Consider the following 24,001-nt stretch of genomic DNA (forward strand, 5'->3'; position numbering starts at 1 on the left):
CGTGCGGCTCACAACGTGACATAGACACCTTTAAAGCAGCCGACAAATAAAATACATCAAATGAGGAGGAAATTGATGTTAAATGACAATTCCGGTCATACACACACACACACACACACTGACTGCCACACTTCCTGTAAGTAATGAGATGCAAACTACAACTATTTGCAAATCAAGCGCATTTGCAAGTCAAGTCCCACTGAGATGATAATACAAAGTAGAGTCAACGACCGGGAGCAGTCGAGCTGCTTAATGAATCATACTGGATGTATAATATAGAATCCGCCGTGTCTTAAACGCAGCCTCGCTGCTACGTGAGATTCCACCTCCCTCCTTATTTATTATTTTTTTATTCCAGGGTGAGAAGACAAGTCGTTTCTCTGAAGTAACCGGTGATATCAGAATTTACAGGAACCGTAGTAGATGGCGTATTGATTAATTAGCTCCCTTAAACACATTTCCTGCTTCAGGAAGCCTGAGCACAGCAGAACACAAACGACGCAGTCTTGAACTCCTTTGTCAAAGCCAAACTTTCTTTTTCTTTTTTCTTTTTTGGATCCATCTTCATCAGAGTCATGGAAGTGATGCTGAGCTTTAATGATTACAGTATGAATCAGTCATAATCAACGTCAATCATGTGATTCTTCTTTTGAGATGTGACAGGAATGTTAGGGTTGAATCTTCGGCTTGAGGCGACACACTTACATGGCCACTTTATTAGGTACACGTCTTCAACTGCTGGTCATCACAATCTCATGCAAAGTTCAAACGCATATGAACAGTTAAAAGGGTGATTTAAATGACTCTGAATGTAAAATGTCTGTACTCCTGTGATTTGCCTGCATCTGTAGTGTTTACACTGAATGGACCAAAAAATGGGAAAATATCCAGTGAGCAACGGTTCATTGGGCCAAAGAAAAGCCTAATCATGGGAAAATGGCCAGATTTGACACAAGCGCACACTACATTACTGTAATTCCACAACGCTTTGAGCTATCGGACTTTCGAAAAACTGTCTGTACATACAGTAGTTTCCATGTTTTTGGACATTGGGGCAAAGACTCAACTGAATGTTATTTAAATATGTTTTATACTGTTCACTATACAAATTTGACATGCAAAATCTGGTTTCCTGTTCCATGTTTTCCTTCATTTTAAATTGTTAATACACGATTTTACCGTGCAGTAAATTGTAAATTGTAAACTCCATGACATACGGTATGCCATTGCACTCCTTTATGCCATTCCTCTATTATTGCACTATTTTTTCCCACTGTTGTACATTTTACATTTTATGTTTATAATATTTTCTTGTATTGCTGCTATGTCGAAACAATTTCCCTTAGGGGATGAATAAAGTATTTCTATTCTATTCTATTCTATTCTATTCTAAATAACCAGATCTTGAAACTTATTCTGGAAAAATGGGCAAAAGCACTTACTCATAGGACATTTTCTGGCCCTTTTATGGTTAAAATAAGTCCAGACGGACATTTTGCGTCAAACCCTGAGGCAGACGTGCTGAAATGGTCAGTGACTATATAGTATGTATATAAATGAATATTAGTGAGGCAGTGTGTAATATGATTCAGGCCAGTCCAACTCTGAGTTACAGAATAATAATTTAAGGCTCATCAGACGTCAGTAATGTGTGGAAAGTCAACACTGTAAATTCATCTTTCATTACATCACTCATGAGATAAACTCTCAAACTGAGCATTTGTCTGCCAGGAATGTGCGCGGGGCCTTTCCGCCGACAATCTGGCTTTTTTTTAGGTCAAACTTGATTACAAATTCAAATGCTGGAGTGACTGGGATGAAGCACTGCGCTGAAAAGATTTTGCAAATCAGTGAGTTATGCAACTCAAGTGCCGAAAAAACAAAAGCACTTCCCTCCTAATAATCAGCGTGACCCGATGACGAGGTGTAATTTGGCTCGAGTGCCTGTGAGATATTGCTTCAATTAATTTTGCATAATTTGCATCTTGAATTCCCTTAAAACCCAAACAAACTCTTAGAATAGCTGCGAGCGAGCGAGCGGGGGGGGGGGGGGGGGGGGGGGGGCTTGCTTTAACACATGGATCTGTTTGGTTACCATCATGACTGCACACAAAACAAGACAAGGTTCAGTTTTTCTTTCACTCCACTGCTGCACAGTCTCCGTATATCTTTATTCCTGTTTCGTCTGGGGGCAGAGCTGGCACAGAACATGAGGATTTGGCAAACAGCTCTTGTGCACAAGGGCAAATGTTGAATTTCAACACAAGTAGCGTTCGCCAGCGGAGCCAAACTTTTGAGGGCTTTCCACTTCACAACAAGACAGAACCAGGCTGAATGATCAGCGTGTGCATGGAGGAAAAGAGCAACTTTACCGGCAGGTTTTTCCTCCAAATGTCACAATACAAGACCTGTCATCGAGTGCTTTTGAAAAAGAAAACCCTCTAAGGAGGAGGCATCAATCTCCCGGCCCCTGAAACTATTTTGTGTGGCCCCTGTTTGACGTCTAAAGGCCCTGGTATACTTCCGCTCAAAGCGCACACAGATCAAGCTGGATAGTCATCCAACCCCCTAACCGGCCGACGCCCCGACGGATCTCAATTATCAGTGATGATGTTCCAGTTTTGCATCTCGTGTCAAGTTTAAAAAAGTAAGGATCGTTACAAATATCTACGGTAACAGCCGGGAAATCGTTTAACATTTAGGCAGAAATAGAGCAGACGAAGAAGAAGTGATTGGGTTTTTACGCTCAATCTGATGCGGATCAGAGCTGAAGCAGAGAAAAACCCACATGAGTCATTGAACGTCAACTTCACACATTGGTGAAAAACAAATTGAATGCATGCATTTTTATAAGTGTTCATTTTTTCTTCTCTTACCTTCCTTGCTTAAATCTTTTTTTTTACAAATACATATATTAAATAACTGGATTAATTTTTTCGGTTTGCTGCCTGAGGCCAACCCGGAGGTAAGACTATATTGAATAGCCACCAGGGGGCGACTCCCCTAGTTGCAAAAAGTAACTCCCATGTGAATGACAGCCTATGAAAGAATTTACTTCTACATCTCACTTGATATCTAACGTCAGGAAACATTGATGGTCTCAATTAGAGCTGCAGCAATCACTCAACTGTTTTTTACAGTGTTTTTACAATAATTAAAACAAGTTCCTGATTTTCCAGCTTCTTAAATGTGACTATTTTCTGCTTTCTTTGCTCCATATGACAAAGAAATCATTAAAACAGAATCATTTTGTTTAATGGACCAAACAAGTAATGTAGAGATTAACCAATAATGACAATAACTGTAGTCACTAGTTTCAAATCTTTTGAGGAATTTAGATGTCCATTTTAACACTTTTATTCTTCTTAAGTTTTTTTTCTTCCACACACCTTTCGACAATGTGTTTAAATCTAAGTACAAAGTCTTTTATAAATAAATCTGCCGTGTCTCTGATAATAGAATCCAACAGTTCATACCAATTTATTTTGGAGAAACTCCCAGACCCGACCGACCGGTTGCTTGGCGGCACAGAAAGTCGGCTGAGGAATTGTGTAATCACTCCATCGGCCGATCTGTCATGGACAGACATTTGTGTTTATGGGAGCCCGGCCCTGTTGGTGGAGTCCTGCCAGAGGACGACCTTTTTTTTGGACACTTGTGAAGGGAACCATCACACTTCAACCAATCACTTCTGGACAAGATTTTAAATTGGCTGCATTCACAGTTAAAAGCAAAAGTAAATGGAAAAGAAAAACCCCAAAGCTGCGCCGGAGACGTGATTCGAGTACCAAGCTCTACTAACATCTGTGTGGCAGACGTCTCCGAGAGCTTCCTGCCAAAAAAACGTAATGTGATTATGATGAGCAGTCGCTATCATTGTGAATGAATGAGATGAATCGTGACAGGTTACAAGGACTCATCTAGTGTGGCTTCAGATTACGCTCCATTCATGTGACGTGGTACGGAATTAGATTTGTGTTATATTATTGATACTGTGTAGTGTCCGACTCTTTTGCCGTTGTTTGGGATTCTGACCATGGGAATTAGGAAGTATCAACTTATCGGGGATTTATCGTCAATGTTAATGTTCTTACATATGGAGGCGGTGCAGCGCGCACACACACACACACACACACACACCCCAAAAATGATCCCATTTCCGATAATCTTTTGGTTTGTCATTTTGGCTGATCAGTGTGTACCAATGAAGAAAAAGCAGTTCTGATTTAACATTCGATTTAAACCCATACAGTTGTTTATATCACTCTGATTCACGTTAAATGTAGATCTCAATATACGTATTTGACAAAATCTCAAAGATAAATTATTTAATTATCACAATTATTACATTTACATTTGATTTTGGGGTTGGTTTTTGTGGTTGCTCGATTCATAAAGTGTTACAATGTAATGTGTGATGTAATATTGACACAAATCTAATTCCATAACGTCGTGAAATCATTTTATAGGATTAATATTGTTTGTTTTTGATCATTAATCACGGAATTTGTGTCTCTGCAATCACAGACACACAAAAACAGGCATACATACATACATATAATAGTAAGCACTGATGTTAATTTTTCTTTCACTTTAAACAGAGATTAATTAGCACCATCTTTTGTTTGGTATTCTCTGGAGTTTCATGATCGTGTTTATAATCCTATTTGTCAGAACAAATTATATTTGGATTATCAAACAGGTCGAGAATGTGTGTGATTTTAGAGAGAGAGAGAGAGATTAGTGGTCTCTGTGTGCTGATGTTGACGGAAAATAATTGGAAAAAATAAACTGGTGTTGTGTTCTTTTGTGAGACGTCTAATTAACGCACATTATATTCCACGGCATTAACGCGAGGGAGCGCAGGGACAATAAAATAACGAGTTACAGCGTCTGTTTAGTTTGTTTCTTTCATTTCTAGTTATTGATTCTTTCCTGCACATCGAGTCACAGTCGTTCAAGGAAGAATCAGGCGACAACAACTCCTTATATGGACATCCTGGTGTGTGTGTGTGTTTATAGGTCACATATTCAGTCTTTATAAAAATGTGTCTTCTTATGCGTTGTTGAGTCAAAGTTATGATTTATTTTATATCGCATTTTTAATCGTGATATAAAGTAGCAATAATTGTGTAGTAATCACACAATTAGACCATTTTTCTTTTCTTTTTGTTCATAAAAATGAGCCAAATTTTACAAATTAAATCCGATTTTAAACATTTTTGAGTACTTTATGCACAGGTGTGTTTATATAGCTGGTGAAAATGACCCTTTTTTTCATCAGATTGCCTAGATTGTGCTGGAGAAAAAAAAGGATATTAGACACTCTATGTCAGCCTCTGTATGTACTGTACGTTTAAACACAGTAATGGTGTTCTAAGGGTTAAAAAAAAACTCCATCAGCCACTGCTTCAGGAGCTTTGTCTGGATTACGGAGGTTCAAAGCCTTTTTTTTCCAGCGTAAACAGAGACCAGCTTGATCTACTTCTTTGGCCCAGGTATCAAAGGACGTGTTGCGTTTCAAACATTGTCATCTCAGATGCACTGAAGCACGAGAAGCAGAAAGAGTAAAGAATACACGCTGTAACGGTGTCGCTGTGATCCTGTACTCTGAGTGTCGATCACTCTTCGGTGCTCAGGTCAGAATCTTCTGTCGGTGTCTGCCTGGACCCTCAGAAATGCTAAAATACGGATCTTTAGATTATGGATTGTGATTTTGGTGATGTGAAAAATTGTTTCCAAGATGTAAAAGCACACACACACACACGGGGAGGAAGAGGGAGAGAGAGAGAGAAACACGTATTCACAGTGAATGTCAATGAGGCAGATGGTTATGATATAGATTTATGTGTTCTGACATCCCACAGATGGTGTGAATTAGTCAGGGAGGGGCGTGTCAGCGCGAGGTCAAGAGAGATGACCCGGCCTTCACTTGGGAAACCAAAGCGACAGAGACACAAAGCTGCTGCTGCTGTTGTTGCTGCTGCTGCTGCTGCTGCAGTGAAACAGCCCAGACATGGAAGCATCAGCAGCAGCATCAGCAGCAGCAGCAGCTGTTCCCGAAACTCCAGCAGAGAAAGTGCTCCCGTAAACTGCCCTAATCTCATTATCCTCGAGAGATAAACAGCGGCGAAAGGTGCCACAGCAGCACAAAAGTGCGTCAAAGCAGGCCAAGGGATTAAAAACAGAAAAAAGAAAACGCTGCATTGATTTTCAGTTTAAGGCCAGATTTTCTATTTACATGAGATATGAACGTGCAACAGACACAGATTATCAAAGGAGACATGAACAGTCGCACCTGATTGACGTGTTTGAGTTTGTCAATAATCTGATTGATCACAGGGTCCGCCTCCTTCACTTTGACCTCGGGGTTGGCGCTCTGAGCTTTGACCCCGTTGCCGACCACGCGGAGGGTGTAGCTGTGAAAACAGTAGAGCGCCATTATTTACCAAAGAGAAACAGAAATATGAATAAAAACAATGATCTGTGTAATATGGAAATTGTGAGGTGCCAGTTTATGTTGTCAGTAAACAGAGAAACATATAAATCAACACTCAATGCTCAATTAAAACATCTACCCCACTGTGGTTAATGTATTTATTTATATATAAGTATTTACTTAAAAATGTGTAGTTACAGTTAATTATTTTCACATTAGGGTGAAAACTAGAATTAAAAGTTTATTCGCCGTCGATGAATTAAAACTATGACAGACTGCTGGTGCTTTAAAGCTGCAGTGTGTAACTTAAACCGTGATTTATTGTGACTTTGCCTCCGTTTGGTCGCAAAGCTGTGAGGGAGCGTTTGAGTGTGCACACCAACAGCACCGGGGCGAGTGGAGACAAGATTTTATCAAGCATTTATTGCATCAAACGGCCGAATGACCAGGTTTTTTTGAGCAGGACTTTTGCCTGCATCCGTCTTGACATCAAAACTTATCACTTCCTGTGTGCAGCGCTGGAATATCAGATACAAACACTGGTCTACTGAAGAGTCGTTTGAGACTCATTTGACAGTGGTTAGAATCTAACTTTCACTCAAAACACACACACACATAAATATATATGTATGTATGTATATACATATATACACACATATACATATATACATACATGTATATATGTATACATACATGTATACATGTATGTATGTGTGTATATATAAATATATACACATATGTACAAAAAGTCTGAATATATAATGAAAGTCTGAATATATACTTATATAAAGAAAGTCTGAATATATACAGTATATATAGAGAAAGCCTGAATATATATTTATATAAAGAAAGTCTGAATATATATAAAGTCTGAATATATATTTATATAAAGAAATTCTGAATATATATATATATATAGAGAGAGAGAAAGTCCTAATATATATTTATATAAAGAAAGTCTGAATATATATATATAAAGTCTGAATATATCTTTATATAAAGAAATTCTGAATATATATATAGAAAGTCTGAATAAAGATAAAGAAAGTCTGAATATACTGTATATATAGAGAAAGTCTGAATATATATATATAGATCCACTATACAGTATAAAGTGGAAACCGCAAGTGACAATACGTTTCATTTTATACTCATATTCATTTTATATATATATTCAGACTTTCTATATATACTGTATATATATATATATATATATATATATATATATATATATATTTATATATATATACACATACAGACATATGGACAGACAAACGTGTTACAGTGACGTGTGTGAAAAGCATATTTAACACTTCCTCTTTCTGTGAAATGATCAATACAACAAGCTCACTCAGGTTCATTGAGGGCGATGCTATAGACGTACAGTACAGGATCCTGGGAGCTGAAGTATTATGGGAGAAACATGAGTGTGTGAATGTGTGTGTGTGTTTTATATTAAGCCGTATATCAAGGCTGTTATGTTGTCTCTTAAATGAAAATATGAAGCCACACACGCGCACACACACATGCCGAGCGGTGTTTACAGCAGACAAAAAACTCATTCATGATTTGTGCCCCCGGCGTTTCATCGCGCGGCATTAATCCATGTTTTAAAGCACTTCATTGTTTTTATACCTCGGTAATGGGCTTCACTTCAACTCAAGGGCTCGTCGCTGCTTTGTTTCACGGCAGACAGACCGCGGTGACAAAGCGCCGCACCGCTCGCTTACATCTCAATCGCCAGTGAATCATTTCATCTTCAAAACTATAGCTGTTCAAGGTGAAGTCACTCATGGCTGAAAGTTCTGATGACTGTGCGCGTTTGCTGCAGTCGTCATCGGCCCGGTCTTTACTTTACTTTAAATTCTGTTACAACTTTATTCTCATAATATTCAAATTTTATTCTCATAATATAACAAATTTTTACTCAAAAGATTACGACGAAATAGCACTCATTTTACACACTGCACCTTTAATGCTATATGTCAGCACTTTGCTTACGACGCAGAGAAAGCAAAGTTTTAATTCTCTGTAAAATACGTGAATGAGAGAATTAAAAGAGGCTGAAAATGACTTTCCGTTCATTTTGGAGCACTAACGGGATGTGTGCTCTTCCAGCAATCAAGGTCAGAGAAGAAAAAAGAAAAAAGAAGTCTTATGAATAAATAATGTTGAGGAAGCATGTGTGCCTAATTTATTTAAAAGTCAGTCAGGTTGTCTGGGTCCTCCAGATGTCATTTTCATGTAAATTTCCTGCTAATCAGAGCGCCTAAATGGGATTAATATTTTGGGGGGGAAAAAAATACAGCACTCCTTGTCTTTTATTGTGTTACTTTTTATCAGTGGTTCCTCTGCTTTTGCCAATTTAGTTTTCTGATACGAGGCACTTTGTGGCCGCGCGTGCGTGTGTGTGTGTGTGTGTGTGTGTGTGTGTGTGTGTGTCCTCCTTGTCTTTCTTCTCCCTCCTGGCAGCCACGCAAAATCAAATATTTAAAAAGGACATTTAAAATCTGCCTGTAATTAGCAGACAGCGCTCTGGTCATTTTGAAGAACAGATGCAAAAGTTGAGTGAAAGATGCGTATCCTTTTGTTTTGGGGCTCCGATTCCCGCTCCATCCTGTGTGTGTGTGTGTGTGTGATTTGTATCATTTAATTTGCTTTTATGATCTATCTCAATATCAGATGTCGTTTAAAAGAATCAATCTGTGGCGCGAGCGTGTCGGCAAAACCTATCAACAGCGGCTCACATTCTCCCGGCGTGACACAATTCCCCCCCCCCCCATGGCCCCAAACAACTCGGGGCCATCGAGTGCAACTGAAACCCACTGATCGATCAGGATGTGAGAGCGAAAGCGCGTTGATTTGCTCGGTGCAGTCGACGCCGTCGGCCAAATGCTGACGTGTCGGGGGGGCTGAGCTGCGCCTGATCCATGTGTACTGTAACTGTGATCCGGCCGCCCTCCAGCTCTCTTTAATCCCCGGACACACCTGCTGAGATTGAGATTGTGTATAAACTGGAAGGACGACAGTCCCTGTTGGGTCTGACACTACTATAAATTGTAAAAGGTCCGCCCGTTAAAGATATAAAAGGGTAGAAAACCCGGTGGCAAAGGTAAACGTCCTGTGCTTTTTCAGCCTTTGACAACCTCATGTGTTGCCTTCAGGTACCATGAGAGGCCACGCCATGTGACAAATAGGACGGACTCCACCTCTCCGTGACCTTTACTTCAGTCGGTTTCCTCCTCTCTGTACAGTGTGATTAATAACAGATTTAGGAGATTACATCAGAGCCATCTGTGCACAGTTAAATGAAAACACAGTGAAAATGTGTACCGTCGGCCACGCAGCTTTATGAAAATATGATGAACGCCAAACAATATTGTATTGTAGGGTTGTTTTTAAATTAAACAACCCTACAATACTTCATATTTCTTTTCAGTTTCCCACCGATGATTCACAAGCTCTTCTGTGTTTTTATATAGTTTTTTTCTACTAAAAATTAACCATGATATTGTCATCAATCACTTTGATTTAAGATTATGATTTATTCTCACAAAATGACCACTTCATTTTCATAAGATTACGTTTTTTTTCTTGAAAGTGCTCCTTATTCTGAAAAGATTATGACTTTATTCTCATAAGATTACAACTTTATTCTTGAAATATTATATTACGACTTTATTCTCGAACGATTTCGACTTTATTCTCGAAAGATTACGACTTTATTCTCGAAAGATGACGACTTTATTCTCATAAATTTACGATTTTATTCTCATAAGATTACGACTTTATTCTCATAAGATTACGACTTTATTCTCATAAGATTACGACTTTATTCTCATAAGATTGCGACTTCTTTCCTTATAACATTACAACTTTATTCTCACAAGATTACAACTTTATTCTCGAAAAATTCAGATTTTATTTTCATAATATCACAAATTTATTCTCAAACGATTACGACTTAATTATCGAAAGATTACGATTTTATTTGCATAATATCGCAAATTTATTCTCTAACGATTACGACTTCATTATCGAAAGATTATGATTTTATTTTCATAATATCGCAAATTTATTCTCGAAAGATTACGACTTTATTCTCGAAAGATTACGACTTTATTCTCGAAAGATGACGACTTTATTCTCGAAAGATGACAACCTTATTCTCATAAATTTACGATTTTATTCTCATAAGATCACGACTTTATTCTCATAAGATTACGACTTTATTCTCATAAGATTGCAACTTCTTTTCTTATAACATTACAACTTTATTCTCACAAGATAACAACTTTATTCTCGAAAAATTCAGATTTTATTTTCATAATATCACAAATTTATTCTCAAACGATTACGACTTAATTATCGAAAGATTACGATTTTATTTGCATAATATCGCAAATTTATTCTCTAACGATTACGACTTCATTATCGAAAGATTATGATTTTATTTTCATAATATCGCAAATTTATTCTCGAAAGATTACGACTTTATTCTCGAAAGATTACGACTTTATTCTCGAAAGATGACGACTTTATTCTCGAAAGATGACAACCTTATTCTCATAAATTTACGATTTTATTCTCATAAGATCACGACTTTATTCTCATAAGATTACGACTTTATTCTCATAAGATTGCAACTTCTTTTCTTATAACATTACAACTTTATTCTCACAAGATAACAACTTTATTCTCGAAAAATTCTGATTTTATTTTCATAATATCACAAATTTATTCTCAAACGATTACGACTTCTTTATCGAAAGATCATGATTTTATTTTCATAATATCACAAATTTATTCTCGAAAGATTACGACTTTATTATCGAAAGATTACGATTTTATTTTCATAACATTACAACTTTATTCTCATAATACTACGACTTGCGAAAGGTTCAAAGAAAACAAAGTTTGGCCCTAACAGTCTGGGCTATCGATGTACTGACTTAAGTCTTAACGCTTTCAGAGAATGCATGAACGTGTGAAACCGCGTCTTCCTGCTGAAGACAACTGCACGGATTTAGATGCAGTTACAGATAAAACGCCATATGTACCCATGCACACACACACACACCAACACTAACACATATATATATAGATGCAGCTGCTCTTAAATTCATTTTGCTACTGGGATCCATAACCTGAAACACATGCACACAGTCTCCTGTGACACGGTGCAGCATCAGACTCTCGGGAGGCAGAAAATAAGGGTCCGCTTCTTAAAAGGTGTCATAGATAGAAAACATTGATCATAGTCATCATATATTCTCCAGGTTGAGAGAAAAAGCATATGGTCGCATCAAGCACAAACTAAAAGAGGATATGAAACAGCTGAGTGATTGCCTGTGGACCGGCAGCAGGATCCTATAATCTATAACCTTCTCCCCAAAGGGACGCTTGGTTTGCATCTCATCTCTGCTCACGCGGATGTTCAGAGTGAGATTAAAAAATTCATTTTATTCTTGGCTCTTATCCCCATCTCATTCAGCTGTGTTTATCTGTGAGTGCAAGACCTTCGCATCGCGAGCAAAGCAATCCCGGGGCCTCCTCCGCCTCATTCCTCCACTTCAGGACGCGGCAGGATTGGAACGTAAAGGCAATTCTGTCTGATCACAAGCACAGGAGGCTCCAACATGGCTCCGTCCGAGCCACCGCGCGGCACGTGATGTTTTCTACATGTCATATTTTTTGTCTCCAAAGCTTTATCTTATCTGCGCGTGTTTCCGATTAGAACTCCGTGGGAACCGGGAACGTTTGAGGCGCGCAATCAAATGAAGAGATTAAAAACTCAATCTTACAAAAAATCTGACAAAAAAAATAAAAAGAAGGAAAGAAAGAAAGAAATCATTGTGATTGCAGCCAAACACAGAAAATAAAAAAGTTATAAAATCAAGTGTCGAGGGGACAGTAAAAGTGACTCACCCACCAAAGTTTCTGCCACAGCTGTGGCTCATGGAGTTACTGCGTTTATTCAGTGCAATAAATAATAACCTACACACACACACACACACACACAATTATAGACTAGCTGTGAAACAAATACTTCATCATAATAATTATAATATCAGAACATTAAAAGTAAAATGACCTGAAAGCTCGAGTGTGAAACATAAACAATGTCTGATACATTCAAACTATGCTGATATGACATCATTAGCTCCTCCTCAACGTGGGCAATTAAGTATTCATTACCTGTGTAATTTGTATTTTCCACATGCACTTTATTTACTTTAAATTACGACTTTATTATCATAAAATTAGGATTTTATTCTCAGATTATGATTTATTCTTGAAAGATTACGACTTTATTCTGAAAAGATTACAACTTTATTCTGGAAAGATTACGACTTTATTCTCATACAATTATGATTTATTCTCCAAAGATTATGACTTTATTCTCAAAAGATTACAACTTTTTCCTTATAAATTTGATTTTATTCGTAATATTATCCGTAATAACTACTGTGCTCCTCAGTATAACAGAGTGCACACAGGAAGAGATTTGTTTCATATCAAGACAGACGGATGCAGCAGCGGCGGCAACATTGCACTAGTAAAGCGAGACGACTGTATACCACTACTACTACTCTACTGTATATTCAAAATGTGTTCTTTTTACAACCTCCATCTCTTATCAATATTAAAACACAAAAAAGCGCCCACGAAAACTTTACCCAGGTCGGATAGTTTTGCTTGACAGAGCAGAACAACGTTACATTCTTTCTGTTCACGAACGGCAAACAGAGGCAGAAATCACCCAAGATTATAGACTGTAACTTTAAATTAACAATGTGTTAACCCACACCCCTCTCCCTTTCAGCTCTGTTTTTGTTTTATACCAACTCCTCGGGGCAAAATGTCTGGCTTTCATTGACACTAAATGCTCCACTTTCTTCAGCAGCGAGACACTAACCGTGTCCATCTGGTACTCGCTGGAAGGGCAGATAGGGACACAGTGGCTTTTTGGAGTTATTTTGGCCAAAAGAACAACAACTGTGCTGCTGCTGTTGCTGCTGCTGCTGCTGCTGCTGCTGCTGCTGCTGCTGCTGCCTCACTTCAAAGTGAGCAAGAACAGTGAGAGGAGAGAGCTGTCAGACAGTGAAACAATGGACTGAAACAGGTGAATCCCCTTCACATTCTGTCATTAAAAAAAAAAAAATAGTCATTACAGCTGCTTAAAAATCAACACTGCCTCCATCAATGTAACTGCCCATGATGTGTTTCTAAGAAAAATCATCTTGGTCCAGATCATATCAGAAGTAATCTGCCTTTATACTAATCCAGTGAAATATGTAAATCATGTGGTCATTGCAGGTGTTTGAATAGTTTCAGAAAGTACTATTAACCAGACGCAACAACGATAACATGATTGATGACGTGATTAATATGGCATTTTATTTGATTAATGTCTGATCTAAATTGCTTATTTAGTCTAGTAATTTATTTTTTTTTAGTAACTTTATTCTTATATTGGTTTTTTAGGGCCATGGACTACAGATAAATATTTGCCTTTTGGCGAACACTGGTATATTTATGTGCATTGACGATGAGAATGAGAAACAACAATTCACACAGTCATGTGATCGTACACTTATTTAAAAAAAACAAACAGCTAGCTAAGTACGTCTGACTCCGCCTCCGTAGGTGGCGTATTGAATCAGTTTCCTGTTGACCTTCAACGAGTCCAGCTCCAGTCTGACTAAGAGTATATATGCAGGAGTAATCGGACTATGCACATACAATATGCAATTACTGTATAACTTTTATCATTGACAGTATAATAACCCTTTAACACCTTAAGCCCCAAATTGTCTGTCTTTTTTTTTAAATGTTTTTGCTTATTTTAACCATAAACAGGCCAGAAAATGTTCTATAATTAAGTGCTTTTGCTTATTCTTCCAGAATAAGTTGTAGTTGTACATGAACACCAGATTTTGTGTGTTAAATTTGAAATGTAAACACATTTAAAATAACATTTGTTTGAGTTTTTGTCTCAATGTCCAAAAACAGGCTAAAAAAATGGAAATTATGTACAGGCGTATTTTCCAACTCTCTCCTCTCTGGTGACAAAGATGCTGATTCTCCGATTACCGTAACAACCACATGTTGGTCACATGCAACATCTCATCTTTTAGAAACTGTTGGAATTTTTCAAATAGCACAAACCGTCGCATAATACTACTTATATAAATGAGAGGGCTCATTCTGTCATAATGAAAAAGACAATTCACACATTCCTGTGACTGTACACTTAGTTAAAAATGAACCAAAAGAAAAGACAATTTTGACCTCAAGTTTTTGTATTTGTACTTTATGTAACCCAGTTTCCCACATTGTGGAAAACAAAGTCTAACCTTGCCTAACCTTCATCAGAACGCTGTGGAAGGAGGAGTGTAGTGGCTCGTGAGATAAAGGAGGAGGTTGACCATGCACACCGGTCACGGTCGGCCGAGTGAGAAACAAAGCGGTGAGTACTGTAGGCCAGAAGGCAATACAGTACCTGCCTCTGTGCTGTCAGTGACCAAACACACCTTCAGGCTCAGCGCGCCGCACAAAGACGGGTCAAAGCGTCTTCAAAGCCGCCCGTTCGCTTCCATTCCGGGGGACGGAACGTTCTCCAGGCGAGACAGTGGAACATATGCGCGTAAAAAACCGGCACGCGGGCGGCGCTTCAAACAAACATCTGCTCGCTGCAATAACCCAGCGTTAGTGTGGTGATAAAAAAGAACAAAACACAGTGACACTGTAATCAAATCATACATCAAGATTTGCTCCCCTCCTGCAGTTTAAACCACCGCCGAACATGTACAGTCGAACCCCGACTTTTGCTAATGTCACATCGATTGACCGAGAAAACTCTGTGCACAAGTATGTTGATGAAAGATTATTCTAATCAGGATTACAATGTTTGCCGACATGTGTATCCAGGACTGTGTACCTTTACTGAGAGCTGTGACAAAGAGGATAATACGACACAACTCCACATAGCCTCTGGCGAAGCTTTAGCTCCAAATATCACCGCTGCCATGTTTGTTCCAATTACTAGGAAGCCCTGATCCTTGAAGTTGTATTGACTTGTGTCAGCGAGAGACGGCGGAATTAGCCGAATGGAGCTGTTTGAACACGGCGGCAGCGGTAATTAATGCGGTCTGGCAGCTGCTGGGTGGGTAATGGGCATTTTGTGGCGGGGATCCTGGCTGTTATACTAAGACGCTGGTGGTTTGGTCACATGAAGAGACGGGGGTGAGAGAAACATTGTGGAATCATTAAGAAGCTCCTGCAGGTTTGCAAAGCTCTGGGAGAATGTGTCACGGCACACAACTTACTTTTTATACCAAAAAGTTGAAGCTGAATTTGACTTTTGTTTATGTCGAGTCCGTGTGGCTTCGGCTCGTAATTCTCATGTCAAAGCACAGAAGGAGGCTCCAAAATCTGCTTTACGTTTTTTTCATATACGTATATAAAATGTTAGATTATGTCACAGGGATAGTTCCTCTCTCTCTCTCTCCCTCTCTTCCTGCACCAGTGTCCATAAAGAAACGCAGCGATTTCCCGGCCACAGCACGCACAGAGTTCAGAGAGTGATTGATCCACTGCTGCCTCCATCAGGAAGTTCAAAGATGTCATTTTTCTGACTTCTGTGTTTGAAATCCTTCACTCAGATTAAGATTAGTGACATAAATTTACCAAACAATGCAGCACAGGAGCAGCAGCTTGTGTGGAACCTGCGAGCTAAAATCCATGGTTTTCTCTATGGACTTTGGTGCAGGAGAGTGAGTGGCTAAAAAACTTTTATTTTATTGTCTTTCTTCTATAAGATTTTATTAGGTGAGCTTTTCTTTTTTTTAAGTGTCTTTGTCCCTCGTCCCTGTGTCCGTGTCCCAAATACCTCATTTTGAAACGACACATTTTTGACCCTTTAACGCCAAGCGTTTAACAGGCGACACGACAAATCAGTCATTTTAAATATGTACTAACACACAAAATCTGGTGTTTTGTGTAAAACTACAGTGTTTTTTTATTATAAAACGTTTTAAATTGTTAATTCACTATATTAACATGCAGGAAATTGTAATAATAACTACTATATATTCAAAGTTATTCTGGAAAAATGGGCAAAAGCAGTTAGTGTTTGTTCCGTGAACATTAAAGTACTTAAACTCCTCAGCATGTTGTTGTAAGATCCATCGTTTTGTGTCTCGTTTGAACTGTTGGGTCCAAAAATAATGAACCCATGGAGACAAAAATAAGTTATACTTTGATTTTGAAAGTTCCTGGACTAGGAAATTAGTGACACTTTTTTTTTTCTTTATCTGCATTTGACGAAGAAAATTAAAACGTATTACTATGAACATATTTCTCAGGAGGTGGACAGTTTAAAAATCAATGAGCCCGCATTCGATCCGTTTAACGAGTCTGTGTAAAGCGGGAACGCGGCGCTTGTTTATTCGTGTCGGACTTGTTTTTGTTGTTGGGGGAAATTATACAACACAAGCTCTTTAAAGCCCCAAAACTCCCCGCGCGTGAGCTTGTAGAACAAACTGTACGCCGAAATTACAAGGGGGTTTAAATCAATACACGCATTCATTTATTTAACAGTTCTCGCCGTAAAACAAGCAACATGGCACCAGTGCACTTGGGTGTTAAACAGGTGGGGGGGGTGGTATCAAAGTCGACGAGGAAATTCCTATTATGCACCTGCTCTTTAAACGCTGCATGTTTGGGAGTAATGAATGAACACCGGCGGCTGCGTGTTCAGGTTTAATGACACTCGTGTTGTTGCAACAACCTCCCGGTGCACCTCCGTACAACTGCAGCGCAGCGATTCCATCCAGGTCAAACTGTGCACAAACGGCATTCGTCCAATATTTTAAACACATTTACATAATCAAGTGGCAGCATATGGGCGAGCACTTCACTCGACCCCCGACGCCCAAAACAACACTTACCTCACACGCGTGGGAAATCCATTATTCGGGGGTTGTAAAGAGTACATTATAGTGTGCCGATAATTTTCCCCGGCAATGCTAAGTGGCTCAGTGCGAGCATCGCGCCTGTTGTTAATGCCGGATAGATATCCGAGGTCCCCAAATTGCGGTGGGGCACTTTTATAACATCTCTTAAATATGTGAGTTTTATGGAAGGTAATAAGGACAAATGGAAAAGTTGGCTATCGGAGGTAGAAGTGCGATGGCGTCGTAAAAGCAGATGGTCACCGAAAGATGGAATTTTAAAGGATGTTTAATGCCCTCGCAGAGCTGTAATGTTTCGGGTTTAAACAGATGTGGCACAAGCCGGGGCAGACAATAAAAGACTCATCAGAGCTTTTATCTTTTATCAGCGATCAACAGGCTCGCATCCAAAATAATGTTCTTTACGGCGCATAAATACTGTATCATTATACCATCTGTCTGAAAGTTTTATTTTACTGCAGAGCAAAGATAAATATCCTGCAGATTTTACCTTGTTTTTGGCTCTCGGTCCAATGCAGATGATCAAAATCAAAATGAGGATTTTATACTTCAGAGGCCAATGAGTCGGAAGTCGGAACTTGCAGAAAAATGTCAGAAACACGGTTCACCCTGACCTGCTTCTTGTGTAAAACAATATAATAATTATCAATGATTATTATTATTATTATAGTATAATAATTATAATAAAGGAATTAATTGCACTTTAACCCTCAAATCCCACACGAGAATATAAAGGAAAACTTTGTTGTTTTGTTTTTGAATTGGTTTTCATGAGAGAAAATCTGAGCTTTTATGTAGATAAATATACTGTACTTTAAATGGAACACACCGTTATTCACCTTTGACATCGTCTTTTATTAATTTACATGTAAACATTATCCTGACCTTTATATGGTTATCATTTGACATCTATAAACCTTGTTTTTAATTGCTTTACTTTTGTTTATGTTCTCGTCGTGCTTGGTCTCTTTAATCTGGTCTGTGAAAGCACTGTTTTTAAATGGTTCATTTTATACACTTGGTGTAGTGGTTAGCACTCTTGCCTTTGCAGCAAGAAGACCCGAGTTCCAGGGGCCTCTCTGTATGGAGTCTGCATGTTCTCCCCGTGTGTCTGTCAGTGAAAAACTGACTCCGCCTTTCAGACAGTTCCTCCAATCGTCATGCAGAAGCCCAGCGTCCGTGCCTGCCCACTGCTCGTTTGACCCCCAGAGAAGCTGAGCTACTGTGGAAGTGTCAACACGCGTCACCAAATCAAGACGCCTAAAGCACCTCACTGTCCGATCTGCAGTGAGGAAGCCAGGTGGGAAGTAAACACTCGAGCGACTGGACTTTGTGTTCCGCATCCTGCTCTGCGGCAGAGCCACAGTAGCTCAAATAGATGATGCGAAAGGACTCGAGAGGCAAGTTCTGTACGAGCAGAGGGAAGCACACGATTTAAAAGGCGTGCAGCCATTGTGTCTCAAAGTAAATGTACACTGGTTTAACTGGAGGCGTGTTTGTTTGACACAGTGATGAAAGAATATAAAATACCCCATTAGTGAATAAAAATCATGCAATTAAAATGTTTTACTTTAGCTATCAACTATAGAATGTAGTTGAACTATTAAAAGTGAAAGAAAAGTCCCTGCTGGTGTTATATTAAGTGACAAAGCAGCAAAGAAAGAGACTTTGGGATGGATAACCGGAGACAGAGCCTCTTTAAATAATAAATGTTGTTATTCCCCTCCTCTTATCTGCCATAACTCACAAACTCACAAATTCATGCATTCATTTCGTCCAGGTTAGATTACTGTAGTGCTCTCTTTTCCTGCTTCTCTGTCCCAATAAAACATCAATGAGTTACAGCTCATTCCAAATGCTGAGTCAGAGTCGTCGCCTGCAGGTTCAACACGAGGGAGAACATTTCTCTGATTTTAAAATTCACTTCACCGGCCTCCAGTACATTTTAGATTTCATCTTAAAGTTTAAATTATTACTTATAAGGCTTGTCGAGGGCTATTTTCAGAATATTAAGCTGGACTCCGATGAACCTAAATGGAACCTGAGATCCTTTAGTAGATCATCCAGGGTCATTCCATGGTCCAAACTTAAAAAAGGTTCTGTTGCAGATCCACAGCAGCAGATCTACAACTGCAGATCCACAGCATTAGTTACACAGCAATAAACAACACACTGGCAAAAGGGACCAAACTATACCAACAAGCTAATCACCCCTGTGAAAGCATCTGTGGATATTTGCTCCCACCCTCATTCTTCTTCTTGCTGCAGCAGCAGCAGCTTAAAGGGAAAAAAAGAAAAGAAAAGTGACTTCTAATGGTGAAGCTGCTCATAAAGTTCCCCAAAAAAGCCTTGAAAGCTCCAAGGTGAATGACAGCTGAAAAACACCATTAACGGTGATTTGAGGTGAATCTGAGGCGTCTTTCAGACTTTGAAGTCTGTTTGTCACAAAAGTTTTTGAAAGAATGACAGTCGTCGCCCGAAGGTTAACAAGTGTAGAGAAAAGAACTCTCCATAGGACGTGTGGGTGGAAATGTTCTTTCCTCCAAGATGGGAGAAATATCAATACACTGAATTACACAGTGGCTGCTTTGTTTTCATATACACGACAGAATTGTACATTACCTACTGTAAATATAGTGGACAGAACAAAGATAACTTAACTTATCTGATGTAAGCTTAGATTGGACCCAGCACAAAGAACCCAGCACAAACAAAGACATAGAAAAGATCTGGTGACATTCTAGCACACAAAACTGAGGTTTTAGTGCATAGGCTAGCTGTATGAGGAGACATGAGGGTCTCAGGGGGCGCTGGTGTCAATCCCAGCTGACATAGGGCTAAAAGTACACCCTGGACAGGTCGCCAGTCCAACACAGGGACACATAGAGACATGTCCAATTAGTCTAATCCCCAAATCTGCATGTTTATGGACTGTGGGAGGAAACATGCAAACTCCACGCAGAACTCAGCTGCCTCTAAAATGTCACTGTGTACTGTGTTGTGTTTACATTTCAATACTAACACGAGCGCTAGAACGCGTCACTAGCTTTGTTCATAATCAGCCGTTTACGTGATTTTCGTATTCCCGTAGCACAATCGGTGAGCTTGACGATTGAAAACGTTACTTCCACAGAAGCTCAGCTTCTCTGGGGGTCAAAGGAGCAGTGGGCGGGCACGGACGCTGGGCTTCTGCATGACGACTGGAGGATGGTTTTTGATTGATAGTGCATACGCAACAGCGGAGCCTTTTCTGTCTCAGTCCTGCGTGGATTTATTATTATTATTTAATAGCTGGCCGCTGCGTGTTATTTTGCTCTGCGATATATCCCATTTTTGTAAATAAATACACTATTATAGCATTTCAGTTTTACATAAGTGCTGCACAGTCACACTGCGCTGCACTGACGCACACGTCACGCATCCAGTGTAAAACCAAGGCCTTAATCTTACAGGCATAATTCCTAAATCAGTCTGTTTGAGCTGCTCTGTTTCCAGATGCTGTTCTATAAAAACCATGGGGACTCGCTTTGATCAGAGATTGTTTTTTTAGATAGTGATGTACAGTAAATAACAGCGCCTGTGGCCACAGGAGAGCAACTGAGGTAAGATAGGGGAAATACACACACACACACACACACACACACACACACATTTATTCGGTACAGCAGGCTAAACACCATGAAGGCAGGATTAGCTTCAGCTAGTTGTAGCCAATAAACTAGAAACAGATTTAGTGTTTGTATGGCTTCGCCGAAAGAGATAAAATACAGATTGTTTAACATTTTCCTTTCTGTGTCATATAACAGATCTTTCTAAGAGACAGTAAAACTGCTCGCTCTAAATCAATTTTATAGTTGACTGATCACACGGCATCTCTCCCTCCGCTCTCCGATGGCCTTATCTGTCTGTGTTTATGTTTCCACGCGGCATCTCAGTGCGGCCGGCCACAGAAGAATAAGACAGCTGCAGGGCCGCGCCTCTTCCCAATCCACGTCCATCACGGCTACGCCTTTCTCGCAATCTCTCCCCGTCTGACGCTAAATCAGTCAACGTGCTCTTCCCTCAGGCTCAGGCTGTTTGACTTTCTTTAGTAACACTGGCGCTTTTTTTGTTTTTTATTTATGTCGTGCTGACAACTTATAATTTATCAATTGTCCTTTTTTAAAGACAATTTTAAAGAAAAAAGAAAAGGTTCAGCATGTGTTAATTAGCGACAACTAATGCTCTAATCCAGAGATTCCCAAGCCGCGTTGGTACTGCATGTGGGCTGTGAAAGGACCTTAAATATAATGAAATAAATGTGTTTTTAATCTTCTGTTTCTTAATTAGGGCGTTGCTCAAGGGGCTCTTTATATAGCGCCCCCCTAAGGTGAAAACAGAGGCAGAACTGAGTTCCACTGAATTTCCCGAAACTTGGTCGGAAGATGTTATCGACCAAGACAAACAAAAACGTCGACCGCAACCATGGTCTCAACGCAACAGGAAGTTGGTCATTTTGAATTGGAATGAAACAAAGCCATGTGTTGTTTTTAAAGTGAACTGGAACTAATTATTAATCTGCACTGGATTTTTGTTGCCCCATGTTCACATGAAAACTTTATTTATGGGAATTATTGATCCTAGTCTTGTGTGTTGATCAGAGTCACGAATCAAGGTTTGGGTTCGGACCTCCATACAACAAAGAAATCATTAAAACTGAATAAAATTGGTTTGTGGACAAAGAACGTCAACATTTTTACAGTTTGGGAAACATTTTATGGACCAAACAACTCGTCAATTCATCCAGAAAACAGTCGACTGATTATGAAAATAATCTGCTTATGTCTGCTTCCAAAAACTAAACTCTAGCTTGGACTGGTTTTGTTTGAAGTCTTATCATACTATGATGTGTTTTCCTTGGTGACGATATAGATTTTACCGAAGGTTCATCCTCCCACTGTCAGCCTTGAACAAACAGACTATTGTGATTTGTTTGAGAAAGATCGACCAGGATGAAACGCCACATCTTTTCAGTAACACTAAAATGTACAATAGCTCAGGTTTGTGAGATGAAAACATAAACACAACCCCCCCCCCCCCCCCCCCCCCTCCTCGTAAATAACACTCCATGCCCTCGGCGTGGATTATATATGGCTAAATGGTTTGATGTGTTAACCTATTTGGTAAAATATTTAGAGAAGGAGCCCTCGGGGGGTCAGTTGTGAAGTTTTGTGATTATCATCTGTCCTGTTACTGTGCTTTAACTACATGCCCTCGCCGCTGGGCACTGCAAGCGATTAAGAATTCAGCGCCTTCTCTAAGAGACTAATTTACCACTGCCACGAGGTTCTTTTAACGATTTGAATTTCACTCGCACTACAGTGAGTGAAATTTAAATGTCAAAACACTGCCATTTCATATTGGAGGGCAAAATTGTTTGCTTCACAACTAATTCTAAGAGTCAACACACCTGACCCCAAGGGTTAATTGTACTGTAATTATTCAACGAGCAAAGCAAAACCATAATATTGACAAATGTAGAAATCAATACATGTGAAACAAGGCCAGGGCTGTAAATCTGGATTATTAACTCATATACACGGGATGTTTTTGGACAAGTTTGTTTGTCTCGTCTTTAAGCAACATCATTTAAAAAAGGTAAAAGACAGATTTTGATGTAGGGATGTAGATTACGGCCATGACGTCACGGCCATAATCTAGTTTCATTCAATTGTGCTGCAATGACCCCGCCCACGTTATAGAGGTACTATCTGCAAATTCTGCAAATTTGTTTTTGGGACCCCAAAAAATCTCCTGTGACCCATATGTGGGTCCTGGCCCAGTCTTTGGGAACTACAGTTTTTAAAATAAAATTGCAATTTTTTAAATGAAAATATTGGGGATGGGAAGATGCCACTTTGTCCGATACAAATTTGATTTGTGCCAAATGTCTACATTTTTATCTTTCCGATATCCGCTCGAGTGATTTTGACCAATATCGGATGTCGTATGTATGAAAGCCTTAAGTTGATACCAAACTGGGTAAGTAGAGCCGAGTAGTGCTCGAACTGTATAATGGAAAACTGCCATAAATGGTTGGGAAGTTCTGCAAAGTTGTTTTTGGGACCCCAAAAAATCTCCCGTGACCCATTTGTGGGTCCCGACCCACTCTTTGGGAACCACAGTTTTCAAAATAAAACTTTTTTTTTAAATGACAACATTTGGGATGGGAAGATACCACTTAATACCGAATTAATTCTAGACCATTTATGAACGTATGAAGCTGTTGTGCTGAGTCAATTCTCCACTTGTGTAACAAATATTCCTCTGCCAAAAAAGGAAGAAATAAACAGCCCAAACATGACTCAGCTAAAATGCTTTGGCTGATGCTTTTGTTTACATTTTTACCGTCTGTGCTTAGTGACGCATGTGCGGTATATATAGGATTTTCAGATCCGTATCGGATTTGATGTTTTTTATCTACTGACCGACGCCGAGAGTCAAGTAGAGCCGTGTAAGGGTGACACTCGGGCACCACGTCATTCAAAAGTTTTCACATCTCTGGATAAAGACACTCTGAATCACTGTGTGGTGTGATGTTTCC

General features: G+C 39.3%; 1 protein-coding gene across 1 annotated transcript in view; it reads right to left on the reverse strand.

Moving 5' to 3' along the window:
- gpc5a (glypican 5a) overlaps positions 1-24,001 on the reverse strand; it is a 145,533-nt gene that overhangs the window by 70,078 nt on the left and 51,454 nt on the right. Inside the window, exon 7 of the mRNA XM_058628521.1 lies at positions 6,299-6,419. Coding sequence (XP_058484504.1) covers positions 6,299-6,419 — 121 coding nt within the window. The remainder of the gene's footprint in view (positions 1-6,298; positions 6,420-24,001) is intronic.

The sequence above is a fragment of the Solea solea genome, chromosome 5, assembly GCF_958295425.1.
Source record: "Solea solea chromosome 5, fSolSol10.1, whole genome shotgun sequence".
Classification (NCBI taxonomy): domain Eukaryota; kingdom Metazoa; phylum Chordata; class Actinopteri; order Pleuronectiformes; family Soleidae; genus Solea; species Solea solea.